This window comes from Parasteatoda tepidariorum, chromosome 11 (genome assembly GCF_982258835.1).
Source record: "Parasteatoda tepidariorum strain Cologne lab strain chromosome 11, Ptep-v5.0, whole genome shotgun sequence".
NCBI classification, from domain to species: domain Eukaryota; kingdom Metazoa; phylum Arthropoda; class Arachnida; order Araneae; family Theridiidae; genus Parasteatoda; species Parasteatoda tepidariorum.
This window is the reverse complement of record NC_141765.1, coordinates 91,822,831-91,846,242: the sequence shown is the minus strand read 5'-3', so window position 1 is coordinate 91,846,242 and position 23,412 is coordinate 91,822,831. Positions and strand designations below refer to the sequence as shown.

The following is a 23,412-nucleotide window of genomic DNA, read 5'->3' as shown; positions in this document are numbered from 1 at the left end:
CGATCTGAAAATTACGCATCATGATTTGTATTTTCACATTTTTGAAATCCAATATCGAGTTTCATTCACGTGATTTCAATATCGTGATTCATATTCACACGCTTTTAAATAAATCCTTTATCATGATTCTTGTAAAAAGTAAGTTTTTTTCTCAAATTAGTTACTATAAAAGTGGCAGTTTTTCTATTGACGATTATTGCTATGTATAGGCATGACAACTTCAGCAAAATTGGATGAGAATATGTTACTGATATTTTTGCTGTAAATCACATAATATTTACTCGCAGGAAAATTCAGCTTTTTTACCTTTGGCCAATCTCATCCCTGGTTTTTACATTTCTAAGTGCGAAAGTATAGAAAAAATAAAGGTGTGAAAAAAAGATAAATAAAAGCGAATTTTTTCCCTTAGGGTTGCTGCAATATAATTGATCCCTGCTTGATGGAGTTTTGTTCATTATGCTTTGCCAACCTTTAGTGATAGAAATGTATCATAGTTGACGGAATTTCTCTTTAATAATAATTTTTTTCATGGTTTAATATGGTTTCTATTTTTGTTTCATATTCAATGTTTTTTCGATCTTTAAATTTGTTGTGTTAATTTGAAATATTGTCCTCAATATTTAACTAGTTGTTATTTTAATAATAAGAGGATTAATTTTTAATCATTACCATTTAATTTTATGTGTGTAAATTTTATAGTTAACAGGTGTAATTTAATTCCTCAGATTCCTTTTATTCTCTGCAAATTACAAGTAGCACTTCGCGTTACACTTAGAGAAGTATAATTTATGCATTCTTGGAGTTGCACATCGACTGAATTTTTTATGCATATAATACTTTGCAATTCACATCCCTGCATTTTAAACATTACACGTTTGAAACATTGACATAATGACATTTCAAAACAATCAACATAATTGTGATAGCTTAAAGTGAAATTCCTTTAAATTGTTAATTTTATTATAGTTAAGCTTGTAATTCATGTTGCTTAATTTGTATGTTAATTGTATTTGTTTACTTTTTTCCAATGTTTGTAAGAACTGACAATGAACCTGCCCGCAACAAAGATCCTATAATATCACATAGGAATGAATGTTTTTTAATGTAGTTTAGTTTTATTATTATTCTCATTCCATTATATTTAACCTTTTTATTGCAGGCTTATCAACACATGGTGTCTTTTCTATCTGTTCATGATATAATGTTAATGTTTTATGCTTTAGAAGCTCTGTATGCATTGTCTGATCTTGGGCGATATGCATGTGAAAGAATAGTTTGTGTCCACAGATCTATAGGTAAATATCCTTTAAAGACTGTTTTCGTTGCTGCCGTAAATTGGGCTGGATATACTGAAGAAGTACCCCAAAAATACAAAGTTACTTGAAAAGCAGCGACAATTGAGAATCTTACGGAAAAGCCAAATTAACAGGGGTTACTGGAGCTGCAGCCCCCCCCCCTGTCTAAAGAAAGAGTAAAACTTACATATGTAACTTTCAAGTTGAAAAAATGCATTCTATTTTTTTTTTTTAAGGTAAATTCTGAATACTAGAATCAAAGGTGTTATATTCAGTTAAATGCACCCCTCGACGATGGCATGTTAGATGAATTTTCACATTTGTCCTGCTCCAATTCCCTAGTTTTATTGATTATCATCATTCTGTTCAAATCAGAAATGAGATTTTTCCGCCCGCAGCCAAATTTCTGGCTTTCTATATTTTTGACATAAAAATTTCCGCCTTTTAGTTACCGTTTCTTTTAGCAGCTCACTATTTTGCATTTTTGTCCAGTTTATTATGAATTGGACGTGTGAAGAACCACGTGGATTTGCGATGCAGTCACTGTTTGGTAATTGAATTAAAAATTATGAGATATTCAAATCTGCATAGAACTTGCTTGCAATAACTGTCAAAAATTAGATAAACAAGGCCATGTAGAATAAGTTGAAATAGCCGAGAATCAAACTTATAAAAAATACACTGAAATGCGCTATTCAAAATCGGCATGTCATAACAAATACAGATAAAAAAACAGGGTTTAAAGACCATGTGGAAATTATTTGTTATAGTTATGGAAAAAACGTTAAACGAGTATGAATTGCCAATAGATGGGAATCGAAAGTGCTAAAAAGTTATTGCCCAATTGAAAATTATTGCGTATCTCATTGTAACACAGTATTAAAAATTGAATAGAAATCCAGAACAATAACTGCCAGGAAACAAAGGACAAACTCTGTGAAATATGTTTCAGAGCAAAATAAATGTACCAAATAGTTATTTCTAAAATGTACGTTTCTAAATTTTTGTGTTGTAATAAAATCTAAGAAAAAGTAACAAATTTAAAAATCGTGTAGAAATCTGTAGCAATAGCTGCCAAAAACCAAGACGCGTAAAATGCTTTGGAATCGGTGTGAATCGAGCAAGTGCCTTTAAGACAGATTTGACTTAATTTGAAATTCGATTCAATTTTACTACTGTTTACCCACTTGTTGATGATATCAAAACTGTCTTATTTCAATCAAATTGGTCTAATCAGGACATATTTTATGAAAAAATAATAAGTTAAAAGGAGAATGAAACATCAAAGCAAACAATTTTGTAAAAGTTCAAAATTTTTTGACTTTGAAATTTTTTGTCTTAGGAATTTTTTTAATAAAAAATTTAAAGACCATTCTGAACTGACATTTGAGGAATACTAGAATACTATATTTTTAGAACAATATGTGAGTAATAAAATTTCTAAATAATTTAAGTAATTTTTCTGTGGTGGGAAAATTTTTATCTTTAAAATTGATGAATCTACCCCTCTTTTTGAATGTACTGTCCCTATATGTTATTTTTTTATTTTTAGTTTTCCTCCTTGCTTTCTAACCACTGACCACTCTCATTCCTGTTAAATCACAAGAGTTTGGTCATTTTTCTAATTTCTAATTTTTCTGCAACTGCCTCTGACACAAAGGGGTGCTAGAAATGCAGCGATATAATATGCTTAGTAAAAAGTTGCATTTTTTCCAAGAGATTTCGTCAACTAACACATAATCCCTACTATAATTTTTTTTTTTGATAGCCATCAAAAATATTGCTCATGCTTTGAATTTCTTTCCATATTTATTTTCATCTATATTTCTGTATTGCATTAATGTTCTCTTTTTTCATAGGTGTTTTAGTAAGTTTGCTGACATTAGATCCTAGTCAATATGGTCCTTCAGGCCAAATCAAAATGAAAGTAATAGAAACATTAGTGCCATCTGAATGTGATGAACTGGAAGAAAAATGTGGTATGTAATGAAAATTAATGTCAGTTTTAAAATATTTTTATTTTTTTCTGCTCTTTTATTGTGACCTTAAATTCTTTTTAATGATTCAAATTTTAAACTGTTATGCCTAAAATGTTGTTGAAAGAGAACTGCAGTCTATTAAAAATTCTAATTTTTGAAATTCAAACTTTTGATAGAGATTTAACAAAATGTAGAGTTTTATAAAAAAATATCTTATGTTAGTAGATCAGAGTGGGTGAGGAAAAAATTTTCCCATCATTTTCTAGGACAAAAAAAAAAAAAAAAAAAAAAAAAAACTGCAGAGTCATAAATACCCAAGTATCTCTATAACTCTTTGATTTGCATGCAAATGTTAAACTTTTTTTTTTCTAGAATAATTACATAAAATATTTGTAATATTTTTCTAGCTATGTTTCTAAAAGCTTCAAAGCTAAGCTTTCTTTTAAACTACTGTCGCTTTTGTAATTTAAAAAATATCTTTTGCATGGCACCCATTGGCTAAATGGGCATTCTTCTGGGTTTTATATCGCTGTTAAACCTGTAATATATTGGTTGAAAATATTAGCAACAAAATATTTTTTTATTGAAGCTAAGAAATTCAAACTTATTAATGATTCAGTCAAATTCAAAATTTCATTTGGCGAAATAGAAATTTTCCCTACCAAAAATAAATATAAGTTTTTGGCGCCCCTGTACTCATGACCTTAAATTAAAAATAATTAAGGAACACCCACACAACTTGAGTAATGTCAACCACTTCTTTCATGCATACTGAAGCTTCTTGGCACATTGCTTGCTAATTAGTGTTATTTTTTCCATGATAAGCTCCATAATTTGATACTGAGCATGTCAAGACATTGATAAACTGTGTAGCAGTGCACGGGAAACACACTTTATTAGCAATATATCAACCATATACTGTTAATTTTCAGAGAGATATCCTTCTTTTCCAATTGCACCTTCAGCATACATCTTTATTTCTTGTATACTATGATACACATACCATCTTTTGTTTCATAAAGTGGTTTTATGCATGTGTCGCATTTTTGATTTTGAGCTTTTATTGTCGACATTTTTCCTTAATTTATGAACATGATAATGTTGTTCCCAATTACAAAAAGCTTGATAATTTTTATAATTAATTCATAATACAAACTCATAATACATTTATAATACATTATTTTCCTATATTTTGCTTGGTACAAATTTTATAGAATCTTTAATTGTTTTATATTTTAAAAGGTATCATTTTTTGTTTTGCAGAAAATCCTCCTGAAATTCCTAAAGTTACAATCAACCAAGAGTTAGATTCTGAAACTTTTGCTAGCAATTGGTAATTTTAATGTTTTGAATATTTTTATCACATCTTCTTATTTCAGCTTTTCGATATTCTTCAAAAATTATTCTAAAAATATTTCCTGAAAATTTTAAAAACTCTTTTTCCTTCTAGTATAAATGGTAATAGCTATTCTAAGCTTAACAAAAATTCAGAATGTTCCATGATGCGTGTTGATTGGCGTTTATCTAACAACTGTATTCAATAGTTTTGTTTCAATTAGTTGGTATTGTATTTAACATCTTAGCTTCGCATTAGTTTCAAGAAGCTGTACTTAATGCATTTTTTTATGCAGTTGCATATATCATCTGTAGTGATATATTCGGAAAATACTGTCCTATTTTTATAATCAATAAAATATTTAAACACATATTAAAAACATTGAACAATGCTTCATACTTTTATGTTTAAGGTTGAAAGCAACTTTTGAGCCTACACTTGGATGTGTTATTCCTCGTAATGAAATGTATGTTGAGTATGTCGGTCATTGTACTAAGACAGGCTGTAAAAATGTGGTTAATGCCAATGTGTTTGCAGGTTATTTAAAGTAAGTATAAATGTTAGCTATATTTGTACAAAAAGATTTAGATAAATCTGTACAAGTTCAAATTAATCTAGTTCTTAAAAATTTACAGAAGATCATTTTTTACTTATTTTAAAATTGAACAAAAGTAATCTCAATCAATTAAGCCATCTTAGGAAGAGAAAGCCCATTAGTAATATTTTTCGCACATAATTATTACCATTTTAATAATAGTAAGATATTGCATTTACAATTTTAATACTAGTAAATATAAAATAAAATGCATTTTAATTAAAAATCTTTTTTTAGAAAATAAAAAAAACAAATTTTTTTTTACATTTTGAGACACTATTAAAAAAAATTTCAGGAATATTTTTTATTACAAAAATGTTTTTAATTGATAAATTTTTATCTAAGTGTTGCAACAATACAAAATTTTAATTAAAAAACTAGATTTTATGTTCAGTTTTCTACCTATGACTTGCTCTAAATCATTTAAAAATATTAGTTTTGACGTCTTTCTATATTTAGGAAGAAAAATTCTTTTTAGAACAACCAAAAAGTTACCAAGCCATTCTCCATCTTTCTTAAATATTTGTTGCAAAAGTTTAGGGAGATGCTTTTAACATACCTAGATAAAAATAATTTTAATTTTACTAAATATTTTTCAAATTATTTTTTATTAATAAAAATTAATATAATGTGATGTTTTTTTCATATAAAAAAAAGTCGACTGATCTAATAAAAATATTCCCTGTTAGGCAATCTTCCCAGGTAGCATATTAAAATCTTTTTGCTTTGTAGACATTTAGTAGTTTAAGGGTTAAAAGTATATAAAATATGTTTATATAGATTGTGTCTGCTGAATTGTCGGTATGATAAGCAAAAAAGGTTGTCTCTTTTGATCATTTTTAAATATATTTTTTCTGTATTATTTAATAATATATTGCTCCCTTTACCCTTTTTACTATGTGGTGTGGTTATAATTAAAGTAAGTTTAATACAAAATATTATTGAAGAAAAGGGAAAGTGTATGGCAAAGCAAAAAAATAGTTCTAAATTTTAGCAACAAATTGTGATGTGAGCATCATTATCTAAAACGGTTAATTACAAATCGCAAATGAATTTTAAAACTGCTTATGTGCAAGTTACATACAAAACCAATTGTACTCTTCAATATGCATGAATGTACAGTTGTGATATTGTTAGTTATGTATGTCCATCCACCACGGCAAGGTCGTATAACATGGAGAGGAAAAATCTGTTTTCAACTGTCTTGAAGTTGAAAACTGCATAAAAAGCATCAATTAAACCAGTTTTTAATTTTCAGGACACTAGCATAAAAAATGTTCAACAGGCTGTTCATAATTTTCTACAACAAGTTGAAATTGAGAAATTGCATCTTCCACAACTGATCCAGTGTCTCCAGGATCACATTCAGATTGTGTCACAATGTGTGCCTTCATTTCAGCTACTCTTGCAATCTATACACTAAACACAACATCTTTGGAATATCTCTGCCGCCAGAAGTCGCAAGGATTAAGGCCAGGTGATCAGGATGGCTAAGCTGTAGGGAAACAGCAGCTGATAATTCTAACTTTTCCAAAATGCCGTTTCAGCAGCTGCTTCAATGTTTGCAATGTGCAGGTGTGGGTTACCGTGAGTAAAAGTGATCTCATTCACACATCCACTCTGTTGAAGAGCTTGATTGACATTGATGCACAAACCAGTGACAGTACAGGTAACAGGACTAGAAGCATATGTATCCCCAAAAGGATATGGTTTTATGATAAATAATACCATCAACCTGCAGTGACCTTTGCGGATTGAAGTGGTGCTGATTGATTTGCACTTGGGTTTTTTTTTTGTTGCCCATATATTCTGCAATTCTGTATACTGACTTATCCTTTCAGGTAAAAATGGATTCAGATGGGCTTTGCCTGTCCACAAAATGCTCCATACCCATTCATGTTCATTCCCATGTGAACAAAAAATTCTGAAGCAAAAGTTTCTCTTGCCAAGTAAGCAGACACTATTAATGTCGAATCAATTCTTCTTCTCCCTCTACCATATTGCACATCTGAAGAATCTGTCTTTTTGAATTTCTGAATAATTTTTTCCAGATCCACAGCAGTCATTGGACCAATGTTTTTTTTTTTTCCGTACTAATGAGTGTCTGAAACTTCTGCTGAGCTACTAGTGCATAGTCATTGTTTTTGTAAAATGGATTTACAAGCAGGACTAAACCTTCATTGAGACCGCTTCTTAGGCAGAAAGTGGGGAAAAACTGTGTACCCAACATTTTCATAGCAACTGCAATGAGTCTTGCTAATATTTTGAGCCATTTTTTTCTTGTACCATACCCTTTCCCTCTTCTTCAGTTTATATACCATTCAAATTGTAAGTTATTCTGATCAGTGGTTCTTTTTTATATAGTGTTTTGAAACTTAAACTTTAATTATAATGAACCTGTGTTAAGAAATATAACTTTTTGAATCACTTACCATCAGTTCCTAAAAAGAGTAAATATACTAAAATATTTCTATATTTAATAATTTACTACTACTTTATAAATATCCTATTTTGATGTATTGCAGCTTAATTGTTCAGAATTTGTCATATAATCTAAAATTCATACTTAGGAATACTTTTCCTTTATGTGGAATGAAAAGAATTGAATCTGGAAATGGAATTGTAACATTTTATCACGAAGGATTAAAAAGGAAAAAAATTATAACTTCGCAAACTGGACCACCTACTCAAAAACCTGTTGTTTTGACAAGTACTCCTCATAAAGGTTTAATAATTTATTTTGATACATTTACAATTAGTATAATTCTAACAATTATATTTTTGTTCATTTATTTCTATTGTTTTTAGTTTCATGTCCATCAACACCTACTTCATCTAAAAGTGGTCATAAACCTACTCACAGTCCTATTCTGAAAGCACAACTGTCTGCTCCTCCTAGGAGTGGAGTTACTTCACCTCCGTTAAAAAGGCTTGCAGAACATGCTGCCAATTCTCAAAAACCTTCTCATCCATCCTCTCATATTGCTGCAGGTTCTAGTACATTAATTAAAAGTCTTCTGGCAAATAAAGTGCAACAAAGAAATCTTCAGAGACAAGTGGTCCCTCAAGCATTATCCAAAATGGTGATATATTCCACTGATAAAAGCTCTCTCCTTAGATCTCCTCTTGTACGATGTGGGAGACCAGGTGCATTTTCTACACCTGTTAGAACACCTATTCAAGCACGAATTATTTCTAATAATCGACGAATAATTGCATCTGGTCCTTCCAAACTTTTAAAATACCCTCTTTTGTCACCAGCAAAATCTCCAACAAAATTCACAAAGCAATGCACACCACGATTAAATGGTGTGCTGAAAGATTTGCATTTGGAGGTAAATAAATATCACTGTTAGTATTATTTACTTATTATAATTTTTGTTTTTTAATGAACCTATTAAAAGTTTATTTATTTTGCCTTGTCTTTTACACTGATTGAATATTGCTATATAAAAACAGAATGTTTCCTAAAATATGCTATCTCTGCTTATAAGATGGATATTTTTGCTATAAACTTATGAAAATTGTTGAAAAATATTCTTACAGTTCTATATATGTACTTAATATATATACTTCAAAAATAAATTCAATTTAGGATCTCTAAAATAACAGTTCTAATGTATCGTTTTCGGATGTGAAATGTGGATAACCAGTGATGGGTTTCAGTTGTTACATGCATGCCGTTTCTTAAATAATGTGCACCAGTTCTTTAATTTAAAACATTCAATTCTAGCAGTAGTTTGCGGGAATGAGTATTTTGTGAATTTTTACTATATTGGAGCATTTATTATATTTCAACGATTAGTGAAGTAATTATTTTTACTTAATTAAAAATGACTTGTGGACTATTTTTCTGAAAAATTTGAAACAGACTCTGAATCGGCTGTAAAAACAACTGAACAAGAAAAAGAATACCACGACAATAGAGAAGAAACATTAAGTCTCAACCAGGAATACGAAACTAATCTTGTTGAATGTAAGATTAGTTGTTATATTTTTCTGAAAAATAAGACATTCATTGAAAGTAAATCGGGTTGTGATTGCTGTCGACAATTGGATATCTCAAAAGCATTTAAGTTTCTTAAGAATGCAAATATTGCTAAGTAGAGCCATCAGGATATGTAAAACAGTACCAGTAAGTGTCTTTAAGGAGAAAAAAAGAAGTAATCTTTTAGTTCAAAATTAAACTACTTATGTCTTGAACTGGGTGATATATCACGAAATATCAATTTAATACAGGTAATCGGCACTGTTGTTTTAAATGACACATCAGAAATATGATATAAGATTACGCTCTCGGTTTAGCGATTTAAGGTAACGAGGATTCTTGCCTGCGTCTCCGAAGACAATGTTTGTTTTGTTGAATGGTGGAAGAGCGAATTGAATCAGAATTCCTGAATTCAGAGCATCAGCTAAGATTATTTTCAGCGGGGCTTACATTATTTTGCTATTGCTGTGATTGATTTGTCACTTTTATCACTTGTCATTATTTTGTCACTTTTTTTGTCTTTTGGGCTTTAACGTTTTTCATAAATTATTTATATTAGACCTACTGGCGTTTTTTGTCAGTTATTTTTACTAGACTTTTGCGATCGCTGTTATCTTAAATTTTCGTTCTGAACTCAATCTATTGATAAAAGAAATTATGAATAAAAGAAAGATTCTTCATTGATTTTTGTAATTGTTTTTCATTTTAAGTGATACAATTCAATAGAGGTATTTTATATTTAAGGAGTTTATACTTTGTTGTAAAAAGTTTTTTTTTTTTAATTTACCATATTGCATGTAAATATAATTATGTGATAGAATTGGATTATTTTTAAACCAATAAACCTTATGTCCTTTTTAATCCTAAAAAAACTAAACTAAGCCTATATTTATTTAATTTGCTTTTATTTTTGAGAAAATTAAGACAGTTTTTTATTTTTAATTTAGCTGTTAGTTAAAATGACTAAATTTTTGATTTAAATAAAAAGTTAAGTAATGCTTTGACATTAAGTTAGTAAAGTAATGTTACGTTAAAGGACGTTAAGTAATGCTTGAAAGTTAAGTAATGCTTTAACAATAGTGCTATTAAATATAGTATTATTTTTCCTTAAAATTCTTTCAAAAGGTGTTCATTTGATAACTTGTTAGGTGATCAGTATTATTTTTTAACCAATAAATTTTTAGTCTATTTTATTTTCGAAAAATAAAATTATAAGTAAATTAAGAACTTACATTTATTAAGATCATTTGACCATTAGTCACTACAACTTCATTATTTTAAGTAAATAAATAACAGCAGTGCTCTCTGAAGATATTTACCAATGTGGCGCATAAGCACCAAAGACAACCTTTGGAAATTATTAAAACAATGTGAAAAAAATTTATTTATACTTTGATATGTGCAGTCATCAAAGTATCATTAATGCCAATCTGGAAGTAGCAGCCTCCCACAATGTTTAGAGCAGTACAAAATATTATATCAAAGTTACTCAATAAGTTAAATTTTGCTTTCCTTAAATTTAATAAAAATGAAGAAAAAAAAATTCTCAAGTTTTTTCAAAATAACCATCAAACTAAGAACTTTTATATACTGGCATTACTAACCTTCAGAAACAGTTATTGTTTTACCTCAGTGCTAAGCATAATATTTTTCGTTATACCCATTTTCTTTCAATGTCGTTTTGTGCTAAATACAAAACAAGATTAAATTATTCAATATTTAACTCAGTTGAATAATTAAATACTTTCTTGATAATGTCATGAATTATGCATAATATTCCAAGTAAAATTATATGTTTAATCAGGGATATGCTTAGTTCCAATCTAAATGTTTTTAAATTATAAAAGCAATTCTATGTTTACATTCTATAACTCATTGGTGGCCTCCCAAATGTTCGATTTTCAATTGATAACTTGTTAGCATTCATGTTTTAAAAATAAATTATTAATTTAAGAAGAAACTCTTCATAATAGTAATTTTACTAGTATTGAAATTGTGAACAGACATTTTAAACGTATAAAACTCAAGTAATAATACGTTTTTCATTGTTTGAGTTTCAGTTGAAAAGAAATTTGGTAGCACAAAGTTCAAAATGGATAAAACTGTAAATAGTTATTTTGATCAAAATTTCATAGATTTTTCTAAACAGCATTTGGAAACTTACAGCTGAGGTAATGCAAGCAGTTATTTTTTAAACGCAGAGGAATTTGCAAAAGCAATGTAAATGGTAATGGCGGCAGTCTTGTCTAGTAAAAAAGTTTAATCTCAAGGGCTGCAGAAATTTACTGTAGTGTTCATACATTGACACTAGCTCCTCGTCATCATAATATGTCTTAATATTTAAAACAACATGAGCAATCAACAATGAATCCAACAATCAGTACCAGGATGGAACAATCTGTGAAAAGAAAATGTAAAGAAATTAATTATTTAGTGAGCAGTGGATTAGATATTTTTGCACTGTTTGTTGTCTTGACTAAACATTTTATGCACTTTCTTTTTTTTCTTTGAAAATAACATGCAAAAATGTTTTAGACATTTTTGCTTCTGTCTTTGTACAGTTTAAAATTTTTTAAATTATGACTACTTTAAAAACTAAAGTGTTTTAGTTTAAAGTAACACTTAGTTAAGTTAGAATGTTATGAATTTTTTATATGCATATTACAGTCGACTCGTGTTATAACGACCCTGTGATAGAACGACCAACATGATATAACGACCCTGTGAAGGAGTCCCAATTCACATCCCTAAAAGATAACGTTATTTTACTCCTGCTATAACGACCGTAAAAAAGATCAACTCCTAATATAACGACCCTCTCTGAATTTGAACATTGCTCTTAACTAACTTAATTAACCTATTGGAAAGTGGGGTTGAATGGTTGACCTTGAACAAGCACACATATGTTAAGTCCTCTTAACATGTAACTTCAACAAATTAATGCACATCAAAAAATTAATGTCTTCGTCTAATGAAGCCTCGTTTATGTTCCCAGGTTTACTCTTCTTTATAATACTGTAAATTATGTACATAAAAAAAAATTCGTTATATATACCGCAAATTATGTACATCAAAAAATTAATTCATTAGAAACTAGATTTTTTTTTGTCATACTATGTTTTTTAATCTGTATTTTAAAATAAAATTCTTAATTGTTAACATTTGTAATTCAATTGTTAAAATGTCATTATGTTTTATTAATGTATGCATCCTATCCTTTTTTGGTTTATAACATGTATACCACATATAGTATATGCATGCATTATGACGTTTAAAGCCATTATGTGACCGATTTTCAAAGGAAATTTGCTCATTTTGATATAGCGACCATTTGATATAACGACCAGATTGGGGCAGTCCCGATGGGGTCGTTATAACGCGAGTCAACTGTAATATGCAATTGTGAGTGTATTAACCAATAAAAGGCTACTTTATTTTTGAAATATTTACTTATATTAATATTTTACATCGTTTTATCATTAATAATCTTAAATTTGGTTTTAAATTCGACAGTTGAATTCAGTCCTAGAACTGTAATAAATTTGTTTTTATATACAATATTCATATGCTGAAATAATAACTAAAATTGAGTCATTTTATATTGATTTGAAAAGCGTGGTAAAAAATTCTATTGTAATTTTTTATTAATGCACATGCTCTTCATGATTTATTCAAGGAGCTGTAATTTAAAAAAAAAAAAAACTTGTCACTTGTATTTTACTTTAATGTCGTAAAGGCAACCAAAATGTAAGTAAATAATGACAATTGATCAGATCTAAATGCAATTTCAGTTTTCAAAAATTTAAAAAAAAAAAAAAAATTTAAAAAAGTCTAAACTTTTGGAACTTCTAAACTTTTCCACTGAACTCTTGTGATGCGCGGAATATTATTTTGAAGCTACTGTTCTAGATTATTATTACATATAAATTCCGATATTACGTTATTATGTTTAACCCTTGATCAACTAAACAAGCATGGTTTCACATACGTATTCTGACTGGCCTACAAGATTTACGCATTGAATGATTTAAAGGATTCTAAGCAATTTTTTTAATACAAAGAAAAAATCCTTTACATGTTATGTTTTAAGGCATGATAATAAGCATACGAAATAATTTTATTAAATAAATATAACTAAAGATACATGAAAAATGCATAGTATTTATAAATAAAATTAAAAACATTCAAAATTCAACTTTGCTTGGAAAAGTGTTGACAAAACTTTTTAGGGAGTTTTAACATTCATCAAGAACGTCTATGTTTTAAGTGAATGGTGAGTTTGAATGTAATTAATAACAAATGATCAAAGCATTTTCAATACACAGTAAAGTTTGATTAGATTAGTTTGTTTTTATAATCACCTAAATGTAAACTATGAAATGTCAACTTATATGAAAAGAAAATTTTTAAGAAAATGTAACTAATCAAACTTTTTTATAAACAACTTGAAATAATAAATATTTTTTAACCTCTGTATTCCTTTATAATATAATGAAACAATAAGGAATGCATTTAAAATTTAAAAAAAAATTCAATTTGAAATAAAACAACATTATAAGCACTTAAAAATTTCGACAGGATATCACCATGTTACAGATTAAACCTACAACAGACTTTCAGATGATCAAACATGTAGAACCTTATTTAAGCATTATTGATTTAAGCATTATCGCCACAACTAAATATGCATATGTAACAAAAGTTTTGTATGATAAATTTTTTAAAACAAATTACTTAAAATCAGAAAACAAATTTTTCATTTTAAAAATATATACCTCGCAAAACTTTCCTAGTTATGAAGTTAGTTTTGAAACCACAAATATTGGGAATTATTAATCAAAATGTGAACTTCAGGATGATTAAATCATAGCCACTCTTAAATAAAAACTGAAATACAATGAATCCAATAACTTTACATGTTCAATTGAAGGAATTTTTCTTGTTATTAAATAACTAAGTAACTGTTGGCAATGTAAGCAAAACTTAATTGTACCTTTTGTAAATCCCAAAAGAAAAACATTATCATTGAATTTTCGATAAAATTCATAAATACCAAAGTATTGATGAACTTTGGGTATTTACCCTAAGTTCTAAAAACCTGAGTATATTACATATATGGTCAAGAGCACTAACATTTAACTCAGTGCCTAATCTGGTCACAGGGTTCCCACGGTCTTTAAAAGTCCTTAAAAACTGCTTAACTTTTATTTGGGTAAATAAGGGCCCTTAAAAGTACCTCATTTTGGTAGAGGTTTTTAAAAGTCCTTAATTTTTCAGCATCACAGTTGATAGGAAAAAATTTTGAGTTCAATTTTTTTAGAACAAAACGTCATTCTTTTATCACCTAGAAGTAGATATGCACTGAGGGTAGAGCAATTTAGAGATACAAGACCGGATGTGTGTGAGGGGGGTTACAGGCAAAGAGAAGAAAGCATGTCCTTACATTAATATACTGGTTCTTTCATTAACCAGGGTGCGTAGTGTTTGTAAAAAGTACTTAAAGGTGCTTTTTGGGAGATTTCGTTTTTAAAAGCTTTAAAGGTGCTTTTTTCAGCTGGTGCTTTTAAAAAGTGCTTTTTTTTTCACAAATAATTTTTTTTTCTTCCTTCAATGATATCTGGCGGATCCCCTGCATTTCACAAAAAATGGGGTGTTTGCTACGTAATCATTCACACAGACTTCATGTCGTACCCACGTTATGACTTGCGCATGCGCGCACGCTCGAAACTGAAACCCAAGTGCTCCAATTCAGATAGAGTCAGATCCTTATTAAATGTTTTTCTTTTTAATTTATAATTTTATTTTTGTTTATTTTATTTTACTTCTAACACTTTTTTGATGTAGGGGGTAATGGTACTTTTGTTCAGAGTCAAGTTGAATTCACTCGGTGATGTGGGAAAGTACTGATTGTTTCGATTTACGTCCGTTTCTTTTTGAGTTTTTTTTTTTAATGCTAAAACTGTTTATAAAAAGTTTTTGTTTTTCAATAATATCATTGATTCAATATGAATTTTTTGAGTGCTTGAAAATTTTTGTAAAGTGCTTGAAAAGTTTTTAAAAAGTGCTTATTTTTGATTCAAAGATTTGGCTACGCACCCTGTTAAGGTATTACTAGAATGATACTCTATGAGGAGCGTGGCATTCGAAAAGAATGGAGTGTCGACAAGAGGGATACTGCACATGGAAGAGATAGCGCTTTTTTGGGAGGGAGGGGACAGTTGTAAGGTACTTGAGTGGAAGACCTGCACTGCCCTTCAAAATTGACAGAATACAAGAAACTCAGTTCTACTGGTAATACTCATTGGAACAAAGAAAAACCCTAAGAAAAGAAGTATCAGAATTTTTTTTTACTAGAATCCATAACGAAAACTATTTCCAAAAATTTTAAAAGATTTGAATAAATTTTTATAATATTTCAATGTGTAATAAGTAACTGTAAATTTATAAAAAGCAGTAACATTTTTTAAAATTCATGATTGTACTAAAAATTAAACAGATTTGTAATAAACAGGGTTTGAAAAATCTCATCCCACTTAGGTTTTACATCAAAAACCTGAGATTTATTGGGGTTTTGGTATACGAACCTTTTTTTAAAAATACTTTAAAATTTTTATTCCTGAGTTCTAAATAAGAATGCATGATTTGCTCTTAACAAGAAAGTTAAATATCTGGTAACTATTTATAACTTGTTTTGCACTGTTACGATATTATTTTTATTACTTAAGGATAAGCAGATTGTTACATAAAAATTTAAATCTACTCAATTAAAAGATCCCAAACTTTTTGTTATTAATGTCTATGAGAATAAAAATCAAACTTAGATTTTAATAATCATTTTTCTCAGTTAACATTGCAAATTAATATTTTTTTATTATTATTTATTAAATTTCTATTCAGCTTTTGGGTGTTTTAAAATCAGTTCATGTTTTTCGCCTGCTTGTATTGATCATTGTATTGATAATATTATGTAAAGGTAATTCCTAATATCTGTTTTGGCTGGAAATAATTGTAAAGCTCATCAGAAAAGTAAATATAACACATTTGCTGTTAAGTAATAATTTCAAAATGGTTAAGTTACATACCATTTTCAATATGTTTTTCATAAAATTTTTCAATGTATATTTACAAAACTATTAATTCATGATAAAAATAAAATATCAAATCATAATGGTAGTAGAGAGTAATATTAAGAATGATAGATGATGATAACGAAATATTTCAAGTAAATATTTAAAAATGATGAAAAAATAAATAATTTATCAATATTTGTTAATTAGGTAACCTTACCAATTTTCTGGCCATAGGAATGCGTTGATACATTTGAAAAATCATTTTAGACCCTTTTATTTGTATGTTTCACCAAGAACTAGTAAAAAAAAAAAAAAACATATTAATTTGAAAATTATAAATCTTTTCAATCATAATTATAATCATAAATCAATCCTATTTTTATTCCATAAAAATTTTCATAAAAATAATTATTTCAATGACTTTAAACAATATATTGAGTTAAGCCTAATGAAAGAAAGTGGAATGATTTAAGGTGCTTGGATATTAATATGGCTTGTTTTTACATGAAAAGGGGCTTAAATTAACATGACATAGTTAGGAAAACTACTCTCATTCAGCTTTTTAGTTCAATGTATTAATTCTTTTTATATATATCTTGATAAATAAAACATTTTATTAATAAAAAAGAAAGAATGCTTTTGGCATAACTGAATATTTTAGCAAGATTGGCCCACAACTGAATCTGTGTTGCATATCTATTAGCGAAATATAAAAACTTGTAATAATTTTTCAATGTTTTTCCCTAGTTTCTTTATTTGCTCTTTTTTGTTTTAATATATGAAGAAAAAAATTCAAATCTTAATTTTTGCACTTAATTTTACAATTCAATTTCAAGGAAATCATTAGAAATGGAATACAGATTAGTTTCATAGATGTCGTTAACCCTTAGCCATCTTAAAATATTATTTTAAAAAACCGAACCTGTGTTTGCAAAAATTGCCTGGTCCTAATTTGGCGAGAGCTGTTAATACAATTTTATCAGTACTTACATTATAATAAAATTGTTTTTTTATTACTTTTTTTATTTATTGATTTTTTTTAAGAAAGTTAAATAATTAGCACTGTCACTGGTGGTATATATTTATTCAATGATAAACAATCATGCTATTTTTAAAGTCCTTAATATTTTTTTTGAAATAAGTTCTTAATTTTTACTTTGTTAAGAGAGTGGGAACCCTGGATCATTACACTTTCTTTCCTCAATATAGGCTGGTGAGGAAGATAAAATAAAATGTTATTATTTGAAACTATTTGTTCCGCTGGTTCTACAATACCTTTTTCTAAATGTTCATTTAATATTCCCTCATACTGTTCATATGGCTATCATTGTTCTGAAAACTTCCAAAAAGACTTTTAAATTTCTGTTTGGCCAAATTGTAAATATTATGTAATTATGCATTTTCAGCAAAGATTAAGATCTCTTTATTTTTTTTTTTCTATAGAATCTCGAGTTTTTAATTAACAAGAGGAAGTATTTTTAGAAATGTTTCTGTTCATTACAGCAGCAGTTATACATCCCAGTTTACTTTCCATCAAAATAATAGTACTCCTTAATTTGATTTGAGCCTAAGAGTTCATAAAATACTTCTGTTCCAATAAATAAATCTGTTTTACCTGGTTTATTAAAATTAGAATCAGAGTACGTTAAAAGAGAGTGAAAATTTATCTTAAAAGTATAACATTTACAGTATTAGTCCATGATTTTTGGTATATTTAGAAATGCAAGTGGATAGTTTTCTTGTAACAGCCAAATTTGATCAATTTATGCCAGTGATTGAAGACTTTCTTTTTTAGTCTTAATAAATATGCTCATTCTGTGATAATAAAACTAGATTGACTTGCATCATCTATTAACACTCTTAATGTATGGAAATTACTTTTGTAATCCTTCACATAAATAGTAGCTATACTAAGCAAGATGAATTTCCCATTATTTTCATTTGATAGGGAAGGATTTTGTGATGATGCGATTGCATCACTCCCTATGTTTTGACAGTAGTGTTATGAGAGCTGGTGTTTAATGGTGATGAATATTCGTGTAATAATGTGTAATGATTAAATCATCTTTTATACACAAAACGAGCACTTTTTGAATTGCATTGATTGAAATGATATGAATCACTTAGACAATTATAGCAGACCTTATTTTTCTTTACTAAATGTATTTGTTCTGATATTTTTATGTTATTTAATTTTATCCAAGTGATATAATGCATGCGATTAGGATTTACGAGCGTAACATCGTTTTTTGGATTGTTTGGGATTTAACTTTGATCAATCAGAATTAAATTTTGATGGGATGTTAGAATTAATACTATTTAAAATTTGGCCTCTTTTCAGGCTTATGATTTAAAGCAACAATTTCACTGCCTTTTGGAGGCAATGATGCAGAGCCATTGTCTAGCTTATGCTTGTAATCAAATAGTAGCTGAATTTATCTCTGAGTTGCTAGAACCAAAAAAATTGAGGGGGTCTTATGATAGTAATGAATGAAGTGATGCAATCGCATACATCGTTGACTGAATTGTTAAACGAGTAAAATTTGTTTGATATAAGAAAACTCAAAGTTCAACAGAATAGCATCCTTGGCAAACAGGAGCAGTAAACCTGCCTGATTGTCTATATCCAGAGAGAGAATGAATCCAGTGATTCCCAGAGACGTGTGATGAACGCCACCCCCGTTTGTTCCTTTAGAAGACCATGCGTGGGTATCGTGTATCTTCGTTCGAAATTAAATGTATGATTTCAGAATAAACAACCCTTTTATGAATACCTTACCTACTAATATTATCTATTATGCAAATTCATCAATATTTTAAAATACATTAACAAATTGACATCTCTTTCAGCAACTTTTTTTCTGTTGGGATATATCTTATAGATTGAATAAGAAATAATTTCCTTTTTATTATTATTTTCTAGGAATGTAATCAAGAGGAAAATTTTAAAGTCAACTCTCAAGCATCTCTAACAAATAATATTCAAAATCATATTAATAGTGAATCAACTGATTCAAAGAGTTGTGATACTGAAAGTTTTCTTTCATCTAAGCATGCTGACAGTGAATCCGACAAACATTTGATTTCTCCCGATAAAACATTTTACAGAATAAATAATGAATTTATTCCTTCATCTAAAAATTTATTAATAATGAAACCAAAGGCTTCGAATGATACACTGCTGTCTCATAAAGAACAAAATGGTTGCAATGTTACTTTTGTAAATAGCAGTGATGTAGTGTCTGGTGTAGTCATGGTAACTCAACCTACTCAGCCAAAGATTGCAGCTACAGACATTTTAAACTCTGATTTGAATAATTTAAATATGAAAATTAATGATATGTCTGAACAATTATATAAAGATAAAATTTGTAAAAAAGCTCCTCTTTTAAATGGACTACTGGATAAAGGTAAAGTACAATTATCTGAAGATATTCATTCTTTGTCTTGGTTACAGAATGGAAATTTTTCAAAAATAAGGACAAGTGAATGTGAATTAAAATCTCAACCTTTGCAATCAGCATCTGCAAGCACTATTCGCATGTCCTCAATCAGTCCTTCATCCCAAAACTCTGTTACTAAGCTAACTTCATTACTGTGTTCATCATCTGTGTTGTGTAATGTCAGTTCACAAAACTCAACTGTTCAAACTTCATTAAATTCAACTGCAGCAAATTGTTCAATGAACAAAGCATCTCCTAATAGTAGATTATCATTACCAAATCTAGTTACCACATCATCAATGAATACAGTATTACTTTCTTCACCACTTTCAAATTCTACAGTATCATCAAAACCACTTATTTCATCAGTTTTATCAAATTCATCGACATCTGTGTTAAACGATGTAATTATCTCAGCACAATTATCCTCTTTTGGATCGCAATCATCCTCTACTTTAAGCACTAGTGATAAAAGTCATTCTAATCTTAATGTAAGTTCTTCAACTTCAATGGGTAAATCAACCTCAAATCAATCAAACTCTATTATTATACCTTCATTAGATAGAACTGAGCTATTAAATTCAACTAATGAAATCTCATTAAATTCTAATGAGACTACCTATATGCCTGCAGAGCCTTCAACAAATTCAAAGGCTGATCCTTTGTTACTATCGAATTCTGAGCTTTCATCTAATTTAACATTACAGTCTGCATTAAATTCAACAATAGAATATACAGCTAGTTCATCCATTATGCCTTCAATTTCTATATTATCCCCTTCATCAAATTCTACTTTATCTCCTCCTTCAACTACATCTATATTAAATTCTTCTGTATGTTTTACTCATTCAAATCCATCTGCCATTTCCCCAACAGTTTTACCATCAACAGCTTTCAGTTCAGACAATAGTAATCTTGTGCAAATTTGTACTGGACAAGCTACATTATCGGGAACAATTGAGGTTCAACCTGATCAAAAAGGTGTTGTCAGACTTCACATTGAGAGTCCTGAAAATTCAAATCAGGGCTCTGATCTATCATCTATCTCTGATATTGCACGAACATTAGAGTGTGCATCAAAAGCAATATCTAAAACAAATGCAGAATGTACTACACAAGTGTCAGACTGTGGGACTTGTGAAACTGCAGCAACTGTTACTGTAATTACAACTAATACATCAACTGTAGCACAAGCAGGTCAGCAATTTATTGTTGTTACACCTGCTCTGAACCAACCTCAGTTGCATATTCAATCACCAAACATTAAATTTCGTATTTTACATAGCATACCAAAAGCTGAAGAGTCAAATGATCTGGTGCATGTGAAGCTAAATCAACACAATCAAAATTGGCAACCTCTTGAAACTCCCTCCATACCAAATTCCACTTTAAAAAGGCCGTCCAGTGATACAACATCAATATTAACTGAAATAAAAAAACCTCGTATAGACACAAAAACTCCTTTATTAGAAGCCACACTGCGTCTATCTAATCCAGTGCCATATAATGTTGCTTCTACCAGTGTAAATATTACTACATTTCAAGAAAACCAATCAATATTAACCAAACCTCATTCTGAAAGCATGTTATCTCCAAAATTAAGCACAACAAGAGCAATTCCTGTTCAAACCACTGACTTTCCTTGTGAAAAAGAATCTAAAACATTTTCTGGACTATCTTCTGCTTGTGATAATCCTTCTCTTGCAGTAACATCTCAAGTGTCTCCTAAATCTCTCTCTTCAAAGTTAGAGTTTTTATGTGAATGGAAAGAATGTGGCCAGTAAGTATTAATATTTTCTTTAATGTTTCTCCGTTACACACATTTAATCCATCTTTATATTAAAAATTAGTAAATATTTTGAATAATCTTTCATTACAAGGGAAGAGAAGAAATAGCAGAAGTATTATAAAAAGTAATAAACTTTTATTAATATTCTTTATAATACTAAAAATACATTGTTCACATTTGTCTAAAGGTAGCAAATTTGTTATTCTCAAAGGTGGTTCTTTTCAAACCTACATCTAAGAATCCGAAACTCTGGATTTTTAAAATTTTCTGGCAATCGGATCATGTTTAGAGTTCTCATTTACGTGCAATTTTAAGTTTTTCGCGTTTTCTTAAAAGAGAGGTTGCTCCTGAAACATTTAGAATGAAAATTCTAACATTACAAGTTTGAGCAAAAAGTATGCATAGTCTTTAAAATCTTGTTTTGAATTCGGTATAGCATTCGTTACTCAAATCATGCATTTGAGAAAATCACATTTCGGTCCCCTAGATTTTGTACCACTTACTATGACAGGTAGTTTAATTATGTAAGTTAAAAATTCAGTCTTTTATAATGTCTATTAACAAAGTTTTTAAATCGTTTCTCAAGCAAAGCCCATTTGAAAAGAAAGAAACATCTTTATACCCACCAAGTGGTTTTCTTCGTATTTTATTATTTTCAATCAATTTTCCAATTAACAAACTTCTTTCTTTAAAATTATCTACTTATTGCTCTATTAATTTAATTTGGTACGGTAGAGAACCAATTATCCGTGATGCTCGGGACCATCGCTATCCCAGAAGTCTGAATTCCCAGTTTTTTGGATCAGCAAAAAAGCGTAGTTTATCGATGTTTTATCGAACCAAAATTACAATGAAAACAAGGTAAAACATTTTAAGAAAAGAAAAGCTCTCCTAAATTAAAAAAAAAAAAGAAAAATAACATTTAAAAGAATAAAAAAATAACATTTAAGAGCTTTGACAAGAAAAGTAAGTTTAAAAAATACAAAATTCGCATATATTTATTTAAACATTTCATCAACTTTTAGCTGACGAAATTTTGGTTTCGTATTAAGAAACAACTGTTGGATTTTATAATCAGCCATTTTATGAGTTTTCTCAATAAATGATTTCTGTTCCATTCCAGCTATCGGTTCTTTTGTTAATTCGATACATCTCTCATTAGATATGACAGAAATTTGTTCAGCCTCATCTTTGTCATCACTTTCTTTTTGTTCAGCACCTGGGTTCAACACCATCTGAATAATTTCGGAATCTGTCATTTTATTTACAATTGGGACGTCATTAAAACACTCATTAATCTCTGCTTCTGACATAAGGTCCTGCTCTAATCATTTTCGAGAGTATTCCCTGAGCTCATTTTGGAAATCTTTTTCTTTTAAAATTTTAAAACCTTCAAAAGGAGAGTCGTCAACATCTTCTTCTAAAAAAATACATGTCGGAATTAACTTCCGCTATCAGGGTTGCCACAGGCGACTGAAATGCAGCTATTTGCAACTATTTTTGGCATGAGGCGACTATGGCAACTTTTTTTGCCTGAAAAGGCTTAAAAAAAAGCAACTATTTTCAGGAAAAGGAAACTATTGGGAAACTTTTCTGTACTCCTAGCGATTATTATTATTTTTTTAAAGCATAAATTGGGTGGAAAGATAGCTTCTGAACACACTGAACTTTTTTTTTTCTTAAAAAATAAAAAAAATTGAAAATTTTGAATTGCAAATTTGAGTCTTCACTTTTTAATTCGTTCAATCTGCACAGGCTCCATTGTAACTCTATTTCATTTCTCGATCGCCTTTTCAATGATTATTGCTAAGAAATTCCACATGATTTTTAAAAGAAAAAAAACAAAACAATATTACGATGCGTGAATTTCAAATTTCAGTTATCACTTTTCATATCTATATCTATAAACATTTACGT

General features: G+C 29.0%; 1 protein-coding gene and 1 long non-coding RNA gene across 7 annotated transcripts in view; one reads left to right on the top strand and one right to left on the bottom strand.

Annotated features, from left to right (window-relative positions):
• LOC107455719 (uncharacterized) overlaps positions 1-23,412 on the top strand; it is a 148,433-nt gene that overhangs the window by 98,406 nt on the left and 26,615 nt on the right. For 3 of the 6 annotated variants that reach the window (XM_087155490.1, XM_087155489.1, XM_087155491.1), the window contains 7 exons: positions 1,160-1,295; positions 3,155-3,274; positions 4,538-4,607; positions 5,023-5,157; positions 7,731-7,930; positions 8,014-8,540; positions 19,187-21,486. In XM_087155490.1, the coding sequence (XP_087011616.1) occupies positions 1,160-1,295; positions 3,155-3,274; positions 4,538-4,607; positions 5,023-5,157; positions 7,731-7,930; positions 8,014-8,540; positions 19,187-21,486 (3,488 nt within the window). The remainder of the gene's footprint in view (positions 1-1,159; positions 1,296-3,154; positions 3,275-4,537; positions 4,608-5,022; positions 5,158-7,730; positions 7,931-8,013; positions 8,541-19,186; positions 21,487-23,412) is intronic. The other 3 variants (XM_071187979.2, XM_016073386.4, XM_071187978.2) reach the window with 2 other exon arrangements.
• The window catches only part of LOC139427149 (uncharacterized), a 42,657-nt gene continuing 30,697 nt past the window's right edge, over positions 11,453-23,412 (bottom strand). The window contains exons 2-3 of the long non-coding RNA XR_011638308.2: positions 16,481-16,559; positions 11,453-11,591 (exon numbers count right to left, since the gene is read on the bottom strand). This is a non-coding gene — a long non-coding RNA (uncharacterized LOC139427149). The remainder of the gene's footprint in view (positions 11,592-16,480; positions 16,560-23,412) is intronic.